Source organism: Mesocricetus auratus, unplaced genomic scaffold (genome assembly GCF_017639785.1).
Source record: "Mesocricetus auratus isolate SY011 unplaced genomic scaffold, BCM_Maur_2.0 Super-Scaffold_100004, whole genome shotgun sequence".
Lineage (NCBI taxonomy): Eukaryota > Metazoa > Chordata > Mammalia > Rodentia > Cricetidae > Mesocricetus > Mesocricetus auratus.
Window position 1 is genome coordinate 108,531,048 of NW_024429189.1, and position 15,121 is coordinate 108,546,168.

Below are 15,121 nucleotides of genomic sequence, written 5' to 3' on the forward strand. Positions count from 1 at the left end.
TGCCCCTGGAATGTCTCTGTAATCCATTCTGCTTTCTTGCCTCACCTGCGCCCTTGCTCTCAGGCCTCTGTCATCTTTCCTCTGACAGATTTTAATTAAGCTCCAAGGCAGCTTTCACATAGCTTTTCTCTCCACCTTTCTCCAAGCATACTCAATGTAGCTACGACCATGCGAAACAGAATCCTTCCCTGACTTCCTACCACCCTCTCATCAAGCCCCTTCTAACATGGCCAGTTCTTCACCTGACCTTCCTTCTGCCTCCTCTTGCTCTGTGGCAGGTCCTTCAACTGTGATGAATTACTCTATATCCCCAAGCATGTATGAGCTCAAGGTTTTGTTCCCTACCCCACGGAACATTCCCTCTGCCCCTACTCCTTCCTCTTCCACTTTCTCCTTTTGCCTGAATCTCTCCCACTTAGATTTATCTGCTCACTTGCTGTCTACACTCCAAACCCATGGCTCCACTCAAACCTTTAAAAATGTCAAGGTCCTTCAATGTGAGGTCCTCCTACATGCTCTTCACTCCACCTGCAGGGTGATCTGTCCCCGTCATACCCTCCCACTCACCACTTTACATTACTAAGTTCTACTGATCAGTTTTACTTTGAAAGAGCCTCACCTTAAGTGCCACTTCCACTGGGAAGCCCTCAGGTGATGTTGTTAAGAGCAATTAGCAATCCGCATTTCCCATCATCTGTAGTTAGCGTGATTGAGAGTCATCTGTTTGTGTGCTTGTTCGGTTTAAAAACGTTCTTAGATCAAGTCTACCTGAAGCACACACTCTGAGGCTAGAACTCAAGGACAAGCCCCCAGATCCCAGGGAGTTCCAGCAGGGGAACAGTGAAGTGATATGGGGAAGGGAAGGGAAGGAAAACAGTTGCACAGACAAAGACATTGTGGGGACAGCTGGATCTCAGTGCTCTGGTGGACACGTCGAGGATGCATGCACACACCTGAGGGTGGAAGAATGCTTGGCTCTGGTTATTCACCCCACTACTCCCATCCCAGTGACTAGCAGGCTTCTGGGTATTGAATTGATACCCTGCCCCAATTCAAGATCAGTAAATAGGCTTCCCTTATAGACCAGACCAAAAAAGAAAACAAAAAAACAACCTCCAGCAATATGTTCATAGGGAGAAGTCCTGGTATCCACAGAAACTAGAGGTGAGAAACAAGGGATGGACAGCTTGAGAGACAATATCCATCTGTCCATGGGACTCTCAGCTCCACCACTCTTTCCCTCACCAGTTGTATTTCAAGCAATGCTGTGGGATAGGAATATCGTGTGACTCACAAATGCACATGTCATTTTCAAGCTTTGAAAAGCCATTTTAAAAACTTAAGAAAGCATATATACACCTCTGTAATCCCAGCCTTGGGAAGACTCAGGCAGGAAGACATCTGACTGAAAGCCTTATCGAAAAGTGCAAGTCTAAAATGTCATTGCAACACCATTTCCTCAGTATCTGGTATGTGTTTTATATTAACAGGATATCTCAGTTTGGACTAGTACATTTCAAGTGCCAAATAGTCATATGTGGCCAGTGGCTGTCACAGTCTTAAGGAACAGAATATGATGGAGACGAGGTGCTCAGAAAATTTTGTCCAGTGATAAAAGGTTTCCTTCATTAAGGCAGTACTCCCATGAGAAGTTTTCACTGACCACTCAAGACTGAAATTGGCTGTTCACCCTAAGAGCATGTGCAGCCCTCCATGATTCCTCCAGAGTACTGTTTGGCAAACGTAGCAGTGATTCTGAATGACTCATGGGTCTCCTCAGTAGGCTTCTAGAAAAGATGTTTTTGTGCCCTGTTCAGTACTTGTGTCTGGAATCTCCAACTCAGTCTCAGAAGAAAAGATGTTAAAAAATTTCATTCAAAGGTTTTTGTTTGCATGCTTTAATGTATTAGTTTATTTATTTTATATGCGGACTGCAGTTTCCCCTCCCTCCTTTCATCCCAGTCTCTCCCCTCACCAGCCACTTGTCCCGCTGTTCCCGATGCACATCCACTCCTCTATTCAGATAAGGGCAATCCACCCACGGATATCAACCAAACATATCAAGTTGCAGTAAGACTAAGCACCTCACCCTACCCATAACAGCCTTGGATTATCACCTGGATTGATTTTTTTTTTCAGACACTCAAAGGTTCAGGCCCCACCCCTAGCTCTGTTAAAGCATAATTTAGCAACATATACTATAAAATGTCTACCTAGCACTTCTGGGCCATGGTGACATTTGAGAACTTCAACTCTAGATTCAGTAAGTTTTAAGAGACTTCCATAGAAGGACATCATGAGAATTAAAGGGAAGACAGAGTCCTATGCCCTAATTATCTGCAAACTCAGCTTTCGCTTTTTCTGCCTAAAGCTATGTAGTTTCTCTGATTGCAAATTATAGGTGCTCTCCACATGCCCAGGTTCTGAAGCTTTAGATTCCACTGAAGAGAATAATTACATCTCTACTGAACAAGTTTGACATCTATTCCTTTTTATCATTATTCCCTAAACCAAACAGTATAACAGTTCACATAGCCTTCACTTTGTATTGGTGAAGTTTACAAGACTAGGAACTCTGTGAGGGCACAGTATTATTAAAGGGAAAGTTCAAATTTTATATACCATTTCTACCATAAACTTCAGAAAATCCCAAGGGTTACCTAAAAATTTTTGTTTTCACCCAGAATTGCGGGGTTCCACACAAAGGAGACAAATATTACGAAAGAAAAAGTTCTAATAGTGTGAAATGAAGGCTTTTACTTTTCAGAATAGCATGGGGATCCCCACAGTTTTAGATATATGTAAATTCAGTTGTGCCAAAGAGGGCATAAATCAGGTTGTTCAGTGTGCAAAAGGCATTCCCTCTAGTGTTACCTCACAAGGAAACTCGCACTCATACATGTATATCCCCTGTCAGTGACATCCCAAGGGATCATGGGGACAAGGCCACACTGAATTAAGGACAGTCTCATTCAGCTCAAACAGTCAGTTATGTGCAGATGAAGCAGATTTATACTTGTTCTAAACAAGCATTCCCAGCTCTTCACTTCCATGCTGTACAGGCAGACAGACAACATCCCAGGAAACTCTTCTGGCTGTCTTGGGCAGTATTCTGTTTTTCAAAGGACTTAATTTATTCCTTTCCCAGCATCTTGAACTTTGTAGGTACCCAGCAAACATTAATTGATGATAAAGATATCTAACAGCTTTCGAATTTATTCATGGGATGATGGTTCTATTTAAAGACAGTCTTTATATACTTCCCATTCTTCAGCAAATTAAAACGAAAGAAAGGAAAAAAACTCTGCTTTCTTTTGCCAATTCTGAATTTAACATCTGCACAGAACACAATGTGTGCCTGTTTGAGACAAATGTGTAGGCACATTGGTTATCTTGATAATATAGAGAATTATAGGTTTAAGAAGGAAATGCAACCTCAGGGCTTGAAGTTAATGGAAAAACACAATTGGGGAGAAGAAATGGAGGAGATGGGAGAAATTTCCACTAAAATGCTTTTATATAAACTAACTTTGGTCACAACTTCTCTAGCTATGAAGTAGAGACCAGATTATGTGAATATGTGAGAATGGGTGTAACATATGGTTACTTTTCCAACATAGATCACCTAGCGCAATGACTGCCTATGCCAGCACAATTTGACCTCTAATCTCACTTGCTCCATCAAGTCATTGGAAGACTTTTGGGTACATTGATCAATTTCCACTCATTAGCTTCTTTTAAAAATGGCATGCTGCTCTTTTCTCATTATTATCATTCCTTTTTAGGTCTTGATGGTTACAGGATGCTGTGTGTCCCTACAGCCTTCCCCTAGCATGGCTTTGCTGACGACTTGTGTTTGTAATATACCTAGAAAATACTTCAATTCAAAGATAACCCTAACAGAGTGGAAGTATCTGTATTAATGAGCATATGCTGAACCATATATTAGCTATTAGGGGGTCATGTGTTATCGAAAATAGATCCCCAGTATATTGGTTTCTGCTATTTTTACACCAAGACACATCACAGCCTAGTGGGTAAGGCAGGATCACACTAATGGTATTAAAGTGACGTGAAATTCAATTTTTCTCCAACACTTGGTGACCTCTTACTGGAACTTAGCTCTTTGCCATCATACAGAACATGTAGAAGGGACAGGTGCCTGCTACAGTGTCCTGTACTTCCTCTTCTTGGCCAAGTCACACTCAGGACTCCCTTAATGTATGCCATGGTATCCTGTACTTCCTCTTTTCAGTCAAGTCACACTCAGGTCTCCCTTAACAGATACACACACCTTTAAAATAGTACATTCAATGACTTCCTCCTTTTTCTTGAGGTGACTATGCTGTTACAGACAGCTTTCCTCACCCCTTGACTGAAAACTAATCCATGCAGCTTCTCTTTGAATTTGTTTGAGGTAGGGTAGGACTGCTTCTGGCTGGCAGGAGACCATGACTTAGCATTCCCTACACTGGCCATGGAGCCTTATCATCTTCTCAGGAAATTCTACATCATCAGTCTAAAGAGCTATATTTTAGCAAGGTCCATACAAGTGACCCTGGGGAAACCATTCCTTCTTTGGCTCAATAAGGAGATGAAATGGCATCAGTTTTGTTAAAGTGAAGGCTTACTCTCTTATATCTGGGTCAACCGTCTTAAAAACTTCTTTCCCATATTATTTATGGACCTGCAATTTGATAAGTAATCTGAAGACATTAAAAGCGGGTAGTTTCTCCTTTTTTCTGATGTGTTCACAAACTAGACGGGCATGGCCAGGTAAGGCAATTTCTGTATTTCATTAAATCATAAATAGTTGCTGAATACATACTTCATTCTCACTCTACATCCTTATTGGACATCAGGACATGAAGCAGACAAAGACCCTTGCCTGGATAGAAAGGGCCTTCAAGTGTGCACAAAAACATGAACAGGACACCTGCATAAACTCCTCTGAGTAAGGAGGAAAGAGTGTATGGGTGTGACAAGATATGATTTTAGAAGAAAGATTAATTAAGCCTAATTGAAAGGAGACATTTAAACAAAACCTTGGAGGACTTAGCCTTGAAGGAGGCTAGGCATAGAGACAGGTGTGAAAAGAAAAGTGCCTGGTGTCTTGGAGAAACAGTCATAGCCTGCAAGGCTGGCAGCAAGTGAAGGAGAGTGTAACCTAATCAGCTCACATCTCGGTGAGTACAAAGCTAATACATTCATAATCAAGAGTGGAGAAAGATTTATTATAGGGACCTGATGTGAGAGTTTGGGAGTTATTTCTCAAACAGTGCTCTCATCCACCAACTGAAGTAAAACCACTTTTTTCAAAAGAAGAATATGCATATTTATATAGGATGGGTCCATCTTGTGTGCTTGTTTATTTGTTTGTTTGAGACAGAGTTTTTCTTTATAGACCCAGCTGTCCTGGAACTTCTACTGTAGTAGACCATGCTGGCCTCAAACTCAGAAATCTACTTGCTACTGCCCCCCTCCCTGAGGGCTGTACCACTACTGTTTTGGCAAGGATTAGTCTATTCTTGATCATACTCAGTTAAAAGGTACTGTCTTAGTCACTGTTCTGTTGCTATGAAGAGACATTTTATCAAGGCAGCCCTTATAAAAAGAAAGCACTTAATTGGGGGCTTTCTTACAGTTCAGAGGTTTAGTCCATTATCATCATGGTGGGGAGCATGGGAGCATGCAGATAGGGGTTAGATCAGAAACTGAGAGCTACATCATGACCTGTAGGCAGAAAGAGAGACTCTAAACTTGGCATGGACTTTTGAAACCTCAAAGTTGACCCCCTGTGACATACTTCCTCCCAAAAGACTATACCTGTAAATCCTTCTAATCCTTTGAAATAGTGTCATTCCCTGATGACTAAACATTCAAATACATAAACCTATGGAAGCCATTCTTATTCAAATCACCATAGAAGGTAACCAGCAATCAGTATATGTTAGCTGTTGCCCAAGTAACTATATTATTAAACAAAGTATAAACATTATCACTCCCATGGCAGTGACACTCTTTAGGCTCATTTCTCTCTTATGTAACCTAATTTCATTTCTAAATGTGTGTTTCTAGACAATTTTGAAATGTGTGAAATGAAAATATAGCTGGGAAGCATACAAAATCCAAGCAAGACCGAGTTCCTTACACATAGGAGAGTGCTAATTTAGGGTACAGTTGGTCAAGGGCATGCAAGCTTAGGGCTTGATTTTAGCTCCTCTGTAGAAATGCTGCCCGCAGCACTCATGTGCCTGTAACTCCAGGTGATGAGGACCACTGGGGCTTGGTGGCCAGCCAGTCCAAATGAAAGAGGGACTTGGTCTCCATCAGTCAATGAGGTGAATGGGGACTGGAGAGATTGCACAGTGTTAAGAGCTCTTCCTCACAAGCACGAAGGTCTGAGCTCTAATCTCCAACACCTTTGTAAAAAGCTGGACATGGCCATACACGCTGAGCAGGGTCAGAGAGACAGGAAAATGGCTGGAGTTTGCTGTCTAGCAGTCTAGCTGCAGGTTCAGTGAAAGACATTCTATCAGGGGAATGAGACAGAGAGTCATATAACAGGATACCCGGCACCCCCTTCTGACTTCTGAGTACTTATCTGCACATGCATGTACAGATATACCACACACCACACACATACACAACCCCTCTCCCCACCAAAAAAAAGGGGGGGGTAGGAGGAGAAATGATTTCAAAAGAAGCCCAAAGTTGACCTCTGGCCTTTACACACACACACACACACACACACACACACACACACACACACACACACACACACAAATAGGAACACATACAAATACCTACAACACACATAAAAAGATGCCAACATCTAGTAAGAGATAACAGAAAAACATATTGTGTATATTATTCAGCTACCATCAGTTACTTATAACAATAACAGTGCCATAAGCTGCCCCAACTTCTAGTTACATACAACACTGAGCAGGTTGTAGGTTGGTGACTTGATGCCTTATGTAAGCCAGGATTGGCTCAGTCATTCTATTTTAAGATGTGAATCACTTACGCTTGGTTTCAAGCTCTACTTCTGGACTGAAGGCTGTTCTGCCTACTCCTCACTCTCCTTCAACCAGCAGCTGTGGCGCATCTTCTCCCCATGGCAAATGGCGAGTGCACAAGACACAAATCCAGTTATACAGCACATTAAGGCATTGCCTGCATTTTGCTCACTGGGAATTCATTATCGAAATCAAGTCATGTGAATAAGTCCAGCTTCCATGTGGTGTAAGTATTTTCTCCTCACTAAGGAGGACATTGACATATAGTAATCCCATTAGAGGGGACTAAAGATTCAGGACCAAGAATTCAGTCTGTAAACGTCTGTATTTGAACTTGCTCGTGTCTAAAAGTCTGCATACCTATAAACAAGAAAAGTATCAGCCTACCAGCTGTAAGTACACATCAGACTGCCTCCCTAGCAGCCACCATGAACACAGTCAGCTTCTCTTTCTCTCCCTGTTTCTAGACATAGCTTGTGGAAGGAACTGAAAATATCAAGATAACATGTCATGGACATAATGGTAGGATTCCACCCTTGCAAACCTCCCTCAATGTAGAATTAAACACACACAGAATTCCTGTCACAGCCCAGCCAGTGACAGAATCCTTCGTATAGGAATTCATTCTGCAGGAGGATTCCCTCATTTTATTCATGTGAACTTCATGGAATATATTCTTGCAAATAGCTCATGCTTAGTAAATATGGATTAAAAGATCTAGGGTTAGAAATAACACCAGTGAAGAAGGACTCAGAAGCAGAGGTCTTTCTGGTTATTACATTTTCAAGCATGGGAAATAAAATGTCATATCACACACAACATAAAAGCTGTGGAAGGTTATTGTCTCAAGTGAATATGTGATCCTAAATGTGTATTAACTGAGACAATTTAGCTATTTGGAAGCTGGCTTCTGTGTGACATTTTTTTAAGCTAACAAAATAGACAGGTACTTCCCTGTAGGTATTGCTCCACATTTATTGTAACCCTTTTAAAATCCCTTCTAGAAACCACAAGTTTATATGCCCTTCCCCACTTAACTTTTTATTGTTTATATGTTTTCTGTGAAGATAGACAGACCAAGCTGTTCCTTACCAAACACTGGTAACTAAGTAATGTAACACCCCACACCCCCACAGGCACCAGCAGAGGCCCACTTCTTTAGTAAGAACTAACCCTTTGAAAGCATTTAAAATGGATGGAAAAATAGAAGACAGCCACAATGTTCTTTAAAAGACAGTGAAATGCAGGCTAATCTAATTGCCCAAGAGTACACCCTGGATTTTGAAAGCAAGCCTTCTGCATTGGCACCCCCTGCTGGATTTGAGTGTGAATTGTCTCTGAAATTAAAAACACCCAGAACCTTTGGAGCTGAGGGCAGGCTTGTTACTCCAGTGGCAAATCCAGCCAAACTCTTGGATGCATTTCTTCCATAATAAACATGCCTAGCAATCCGTGACTTGTTTCCCAAGAGCAGAAATACTCAAATAGAAAACTACAGCCGAGACTCAAAATAGTGAGAAAAAGTGTGCTGCTGTGGTGTCTACGTTAGGGAGTTATGGCCTGCCAGGGAAGGCAGAGAAAACCTAGGCCGACCTGCTGGGAAAACCCCTGTGTGAGAGCACTGGTTTTGGGGGTCTGGATATGAATTTTCTGTTTATGCATTTGAAACCTCCAGAAACAGTCCCCCACATTCCAGTTACTTGTTCCTTTCCTTGCCTGCCTTTTCCTGTTAAGGACGCTGCCTGTCCTCACTCTCTGAGGGCCATGGAATGCAGACTAATTTTAAAGGCAGCATGTTACCTACAGACTTCAGACCCATTATGAAATCTGTGTTATGAAGTCTGCCTCTTGGGGAATAGCTGGCAGATTTTTTTTCCTGCTTGACTCAGTCCATTTGGTAGGGAGGAAGGGGAGAAATATTGGCTGGGTTTTTGGCTCATGCTCTCACAGCAGCTTGGCCTTGTTAAGGGAACAAGAACAACCATGATGGCTATTTCCTCTCAAGAGCAAAAAAACAAGTGCTGTCACCCTGATGAAGAATGTCCACAGAGAATGCTGCAGATGCTGTGCAGTGCTTTTAAATGTGTCACTTACATCAGCCGACTTAGAAGCATACCGAGAAGCCCCCAACTTCTCATGTTCAAAACTTCATGGTGTCTGATTGCAAAGCTGGACAAATAGTAGGTTCTGACATGGTTAGGTATTCACTGATTGTGCTCTTCTCCAGAGGGAAAGCTGTCCAGTGGATTGCTTTTCAGAGCATCTTTGTAAACACTTCTCTGTAAGTGTGGTGACGATTCTCACACTCCTGCCTTTGTCTTGGGAGCCAGAAGTAAAGCTGAAACAAGCAGCACATGCCTGTCAACCCAGAACACAGAGCACACAAGCGTGAGAACTGCAAGTTCCAGGCCAGACTGGGCACCGAGCAAACCCTGTCTCAAAAGCCCAAATCAAACCAAACCAGAAAAGAAGTAATGGCGGTGCATGGTGGCACTCAAAGCACACAAGCAAATGAGTGTTGGTGGCTTAGGCCTACTTAAGAGTCGGAGGGGGGGAAGGGCTCCGTGATCTTTCTACCCTCTGACATTAGCTAAGGTGACAATGCTGCATTCTGCTGGCGTCTGAGATGGACAAGAAGGTGCCACCCTGCCTCCCTCCCATGTCTGTGTCCTCAGTGCTTGTCCGTGCCCATCTATGCCCAGGGGAGTCTATCCTGAACTGCATTGCAGTAATGGCTACCTTTGCAATTTCCAGGCAGAAACTGTCTTTTTAAGGGCATCTTGGAAGTCTCAGGACAGCACTCCTACTTATCTCCTTGGTCCAAACAAGCGACACCATAGATCATATTCACACAGAAGGCAGCTTGGTACTGCTCCCAAACAGATGATGGTGTGGATATCTGTATATTGTTTTGATAGCTTCTGATTTTCAGTTTTCCGTATATACTTATGTTTTATGTTCTGCTCCTGTGTCTTCATATAATGTAATCATTTATATTTCCCTTCCCACAAAAATGCTTTGGAAATCACCCTCAAATTAATTACAAAATCATGCCTTTATTTGCCCTTGGAAATATATTTTCCCTATCCGTGAATCCACAGCCAGAACACGTTTTAAGACATAAAAAGAATTAGTTGCAAGCAGCCAGTCTCCACTGCAACTGCCATTCGTTTTATTTTTTCAGTTAAACAGTTGATCAACATAATGAATTCAGAACAAAAGAAATTTCATAGCATTCATGTGTTATACCATCGTATACAAGATAAGTGAAAATAAAAATTTTGGAGGCACGCATCTAACAAAAACATAAAAGGCATAGAAAATCAGCCAAGCTCCTTACCCTGAGCATGCTACTTAATTCAGAGAGGAAAAAGGAGACTGGAAGTGAAACATGCCTCACAATTTTGAAAATGGCCAGCAAAGAGAGAGATATTTCCAGCACCGCCCAGTGGATATTGTTTATTTCAACATTCCCTCTAGCAAATCCAGGGAGAAGGAATGAGGGACAAGTATAAATGTACTTAGTTATGAGGGGGATTCTTCTGTTTCATGCCTCTGGTTCATCTCTCTGCTGTGCTTTTGGGGAGTCATGCTACATTGGTTGCAATTAATTTCAGTGTTTCATATTAGCCATAAGGAGATATTTCATAAATTGATTTGTTTTTTTTTCTCCCCCTGTGGTTTTCTTGAAAGATGAGAGCGGTCCAGAGGAAAAGCAAACTGTGGAAGAAACAGAAGGGCAGAGCCAAGAAGCAGGTGGGCTCAGGTTTCTTTTGAGGAGTCTCCTAGGCCTCATCCACAGAGGTGAACAACAACTTTACTCAATGTTATTGCCTGAACATGCTTGTGCCTTTTTCCTTGATTGACCCTGGTGTTCCTTCTCCAATCCAGTTCCATTAGCTCTAAGTTGACTCTCATCATTCCATCTTCCATTTCCTTTATGTAATAACAGACTGCTTAGTGACACACTGAGAATTACGGGCCGAGACTGGAAGTATATCAGAGCTTGCATGACTTAGACCATGTCAATATGAGAAGACTGAGTTAGGGAAGAAAAAGAAACCAGATCTACTGGAATAAAATGAAGGAAGGCTTTCTCTCCACACTAACTGGGATGTTTTATATTTTCTTGCTTTTAATTCTGAAGAGCCATGTGTCCTGACATTTCTCTACATGTTGTAGATGGTGCCATAGAGCCTGACCAACCTCTTGCTTCCAACAGCTCTAAGTAAGATAAAAAAACAAACCTTCCTGATATCACCCCTGTTAAGAAAAGACAACTGTGTCCATCAAATATTTATATATTTTATACTTTAGAGACTACCTTTAGCATTTTAAAATAATAGTCCTTAAGATTCAAATGGAATTAAAATCATCTTCAGGTTATCATTGCCCCATCACACACACACACACACACACACACACACACACACACACACACACATTTCTGTCATTAGGAATGTTCTCCTTTAAGAGAATAATAGCCACAATCATATGGTTTCTGGCATTACTGCCAAAATAAAAATAATCCCCTTTCCCTTCAATCCAAGTTACTTTCCCTATCCTATTGAGTACTGCAGTGGAGCATGAGTTTTAGAGTGGGCTCTGTCTCTCATGCCAGCCATATCCTAGTCCATATGTGGAACTCTCAGTATTAAACCAGGGAATGTGATAAGTTTTCCACTGAAAGGTTCTACATTGCTCTTGGAACTTGGGAGCTCTTGGAGTCCTTTTGGAAGGCAGGCTTTCATTAGAAACTTGGAAGATGGACTTGAAGAAGCACTGAAGGAAGACAGGAAGGACCCTGCCTCCCTGTTAAAGGGTCAGCTCCTTTGCTGAAACATGGCCCTTTCCTCAGAACAGAATGCATTTCTGGTGCTGTACACTGTTCCTGTCCAACCATTGCTAGCCCTTCCCTACACATTGTTAGACTGTGTTGAAGATGCAGCTCACACAAAAAGCTGTCACTGTTTTTACTGCTCAGGGATGACATGTCTTAGTCAGCCAACTTCTGGCAGCTGAGGCCATGGGCTGACTATTGAAATTTCATAAGTTTTGCTCACTCACTATTCTGTTCCAAGTTGTCTTTACCAACATTGATTTTTCTCCCATCAGTGTACACACACACACACAAACACAAACACACACATTCTTCCCACACACACACTCTCCCCTACAACACACACACTGGTGCTTGTATTTTATTCATCTGTCCTTTCCCCTAAATTATTTGGGTTTCATTTTGGTTTGTAACCACCAACTGTGACTTCATAGGACAAAAGTATAAGCCTTCTTCTCTACTTCTGGGATATAAAAAGCATTATCACCCAACATGACTCCATCTCAGCCTTTTACCTCCTCTGTCTTCCTCAGTGGCTCCTCTTGCCATCTAAGACTGTGAGCTGACTGACAGAGTCTAGCAGATTCTGTGGCCAGAGTCACTAGATGCTGTTCTATTCATTTTGCCATTTCTCAGCCTCCTCAGTCAGACAACAGAACAAATGAAGATGTGGTTCTGGTTGTTAAAGTCCCTTTACCTGCTATTAGTTTCCAAAATAAAAACATCTTGCTTTCCTTCAACATAGTTTCCAGTGCCAGTGTTGATTGCATAACTCTGCAGGTCTCTTCCACATGATGGAAAAACACAATCTCAAAATAGCATAATTTACAAGTTCTGGCAGCTGTCACCATCAAATCAAATACAACTGTATATAGTATTTATCAAGAAATCAATAATAAATGTATATTGGAGGTTTGTTGCCTCCCCAGCATTTCATGTGCATTGCAAACATTTCAATTAGCTCTAAAAACAACATCCAGAGTTCCTTGAGGCTTATCTTCTAATGGAGGGATACAAACAATAAACAAATAAAAGGGATAAAATTATTCGAATGTTAAAGTAGCTCACAGGGGGGAAAATGGTGAAATTGGGGTAACCCTCAGAGGGCATCTTTAAGGGAAACCTATTGAGGAAATGTTGCTTAAAATGAGGTCTGAATGCTGAGATGGTGAAAGACCATTATAGATAGAGGGAGCAGATAATAAATTAACTTAAAAATGCAGCGGTACAGTGGGTGTGACTGGAGCAGGGTTGGCTCAAGAGATCAGAGTGGGAGATCTGGTGAGAAATCATAGGATCACATCGTGTCTGACAGCATGTGATTTGACCTGACTACAGAAAGAACTCAGTGGCAAGTTAAAAATATTGAAACAAATGATCTACATATTAATGAAGTCATTTTTGACCATGAGTGAACATGGGTCAAAAGAGGTAGACTTAGAAGATGACTATAGGAAAACAATGACAGAGGATTCTGGAAATAGAGATGAAAAGACTGAAATATGGCACTGACTAGAAATAAGAAGCAACATGATACACAAGCTATAGGGCTGGGTGGGACACATGGGGGAAAGAGGAACCCCATTTAGGTCCTAGAGGGTTACTGTCTTAAGGGACAACAGTGCCATTTAACTGGAAGACATTTTTTGGAAAAGTTAATAGTTTAGTTTTGCATCAATAAATTTGAAAAAAATACAGACTGCCATATGGGATATCATGTTAGATAATAAGTTCATATTAGGGGATGTGAACACTACACATAGAGCTTTAGAAGATAATACCATTTAGAGGATATTTAAAGCCTGAGAGAAGAGGATTTCATAAGAAGAGTATGAAAATGTCAAAGGCAAAGGAGCTGGGGTATCCCTGGCATCTAGATCCCTGTCAAGAGAAGCAGAAGCAGCCAGGACAGTAACATGGCTTGAAACTAACACAGAGGGGGCTGGAATTCTACTGAGAAGTCAAGTCAGATGGACAGGAAGAAATCATCAAGTTGAAAGTGGTGATACCTAAGAAGGAGGCTGAGGTAGGAGGATGGGAAGTTCAAGATCTGTCTGGACTACATAAGACCTCTGTTGAAAGAGAGAAAAGAGAAGAAAAAGAAAGGAGAAGAAAGCAGTGAAGGAGTGGAGGCGATGGCAGTTCTTAGATCATCAAAGGACGGATGCCAATGCCTTAGGTGACACAGTTAGGATGACTACTGGACAGCAGTAACAATAACTCTTCTCAGGTAGTGTTTATCTGAAGGAGATGAAAATGGGAAAGTGCTGTGACAGAAAGGGAAGATTAATGGTCTATGTGATACACACACACACACACACACACACACACACACACACACACGCCTTATACCTTCTGTAGATATTACTCTCTGTTCCAACAGAGATGCAATCTAAAAGTAACAACCATATAAAGGACAAATGATGTGCTAGAAAATAAGAACGTTTCCTTGAAATGAATGTTTATCTTTAAGTCTGTGACTGAATAACTACAAGAATACTATGTATATGGTTTTACCAGCAGTGAGATGACTTTAATAAGTTCTTTTGTCCTAAGTCTATGGTTTTTATGGTAGTAGCTAATTATCTAGCATTGTGGAGGCCAAACATGAACCAAATCCCCGTGGTTCTGAGGAGACCAGTAGAGGAGATCAGCTCTGACTGGTCTTAAATGGTACTGTGAGTACCTCCCTGTCCTTGGTCCCCATTCTATAACTAGATGATATGAGATCCCTGTGTGTCTTTAGGTACCTTACTTTGAGTGGTCCTCTTCTCCTGGACTACAGTGCTGACTACCATTGAACCGCTCTGTCCAGCTGGACAGCCGAGAAGTGCTGAGCTAAGAAAAAAGCAAACTAAAAATCACACACATCAGGGTGCTTTGTAGAAACTTGCATGGATATATGTTACCACACAACACAAAAAAATACACTGTGTGTGTGTGTGTGTGTGTGTGTGTGTGTGTGTTGCCTTTGAATTCTTAATCTTCTTGCCTCAATCTCCTAAGTGCTATGAGAAAGCAAAATACTCCTGGAGTTGCTGCTATAGTACAGGTAGCAAACAGTAGACTTCAAAATGTATTTTGCAGTTCATTGGCCTCTGTCGTACATGAAGATTTATGTTTCATTAATTATAAAGAAAATGCAATCCAGCCCTCTGCCCCTGTAAGACTATTTGATGTGTGAAGGACACCACCTCCTTCATTGGTTGGGTTGGGAGGGAGCTGAAGGGAAGGAAAAGCCGCAGCCTCAGGTATTAAG

The 15,121-nt window shown here is 41.6% G+C and overlaps 1 protein-coding gene across 2 annotated transcripts in view; it reads left to right on the forward strand.

Annotated features, from left to right (window-relative positions):
- The window catches only part of Macrod2 (mono-ADP ribosylhydrolase 2), a 1,968,454-nt gene that overhangs the window by 1,816,102 nt on the left and 137,231 nt on the right, over window positions 1-15,121 (forward strand). The window contains exon 12 of one of the 2 annotated variants that reach the window (XM_040746387.1): window positions 10,716-10,826. In XM_040746387.1, coding sequence (XP_040602321.1) covers window positions 10,716-10,826 — 111 coding nt within the window. The remainder of the gene's footprint in view (window positions 1-10,715; window positions 10,827-15,121) is intronic. The other variant, XM_040746388.1, reaches the window with a different exon arrangement.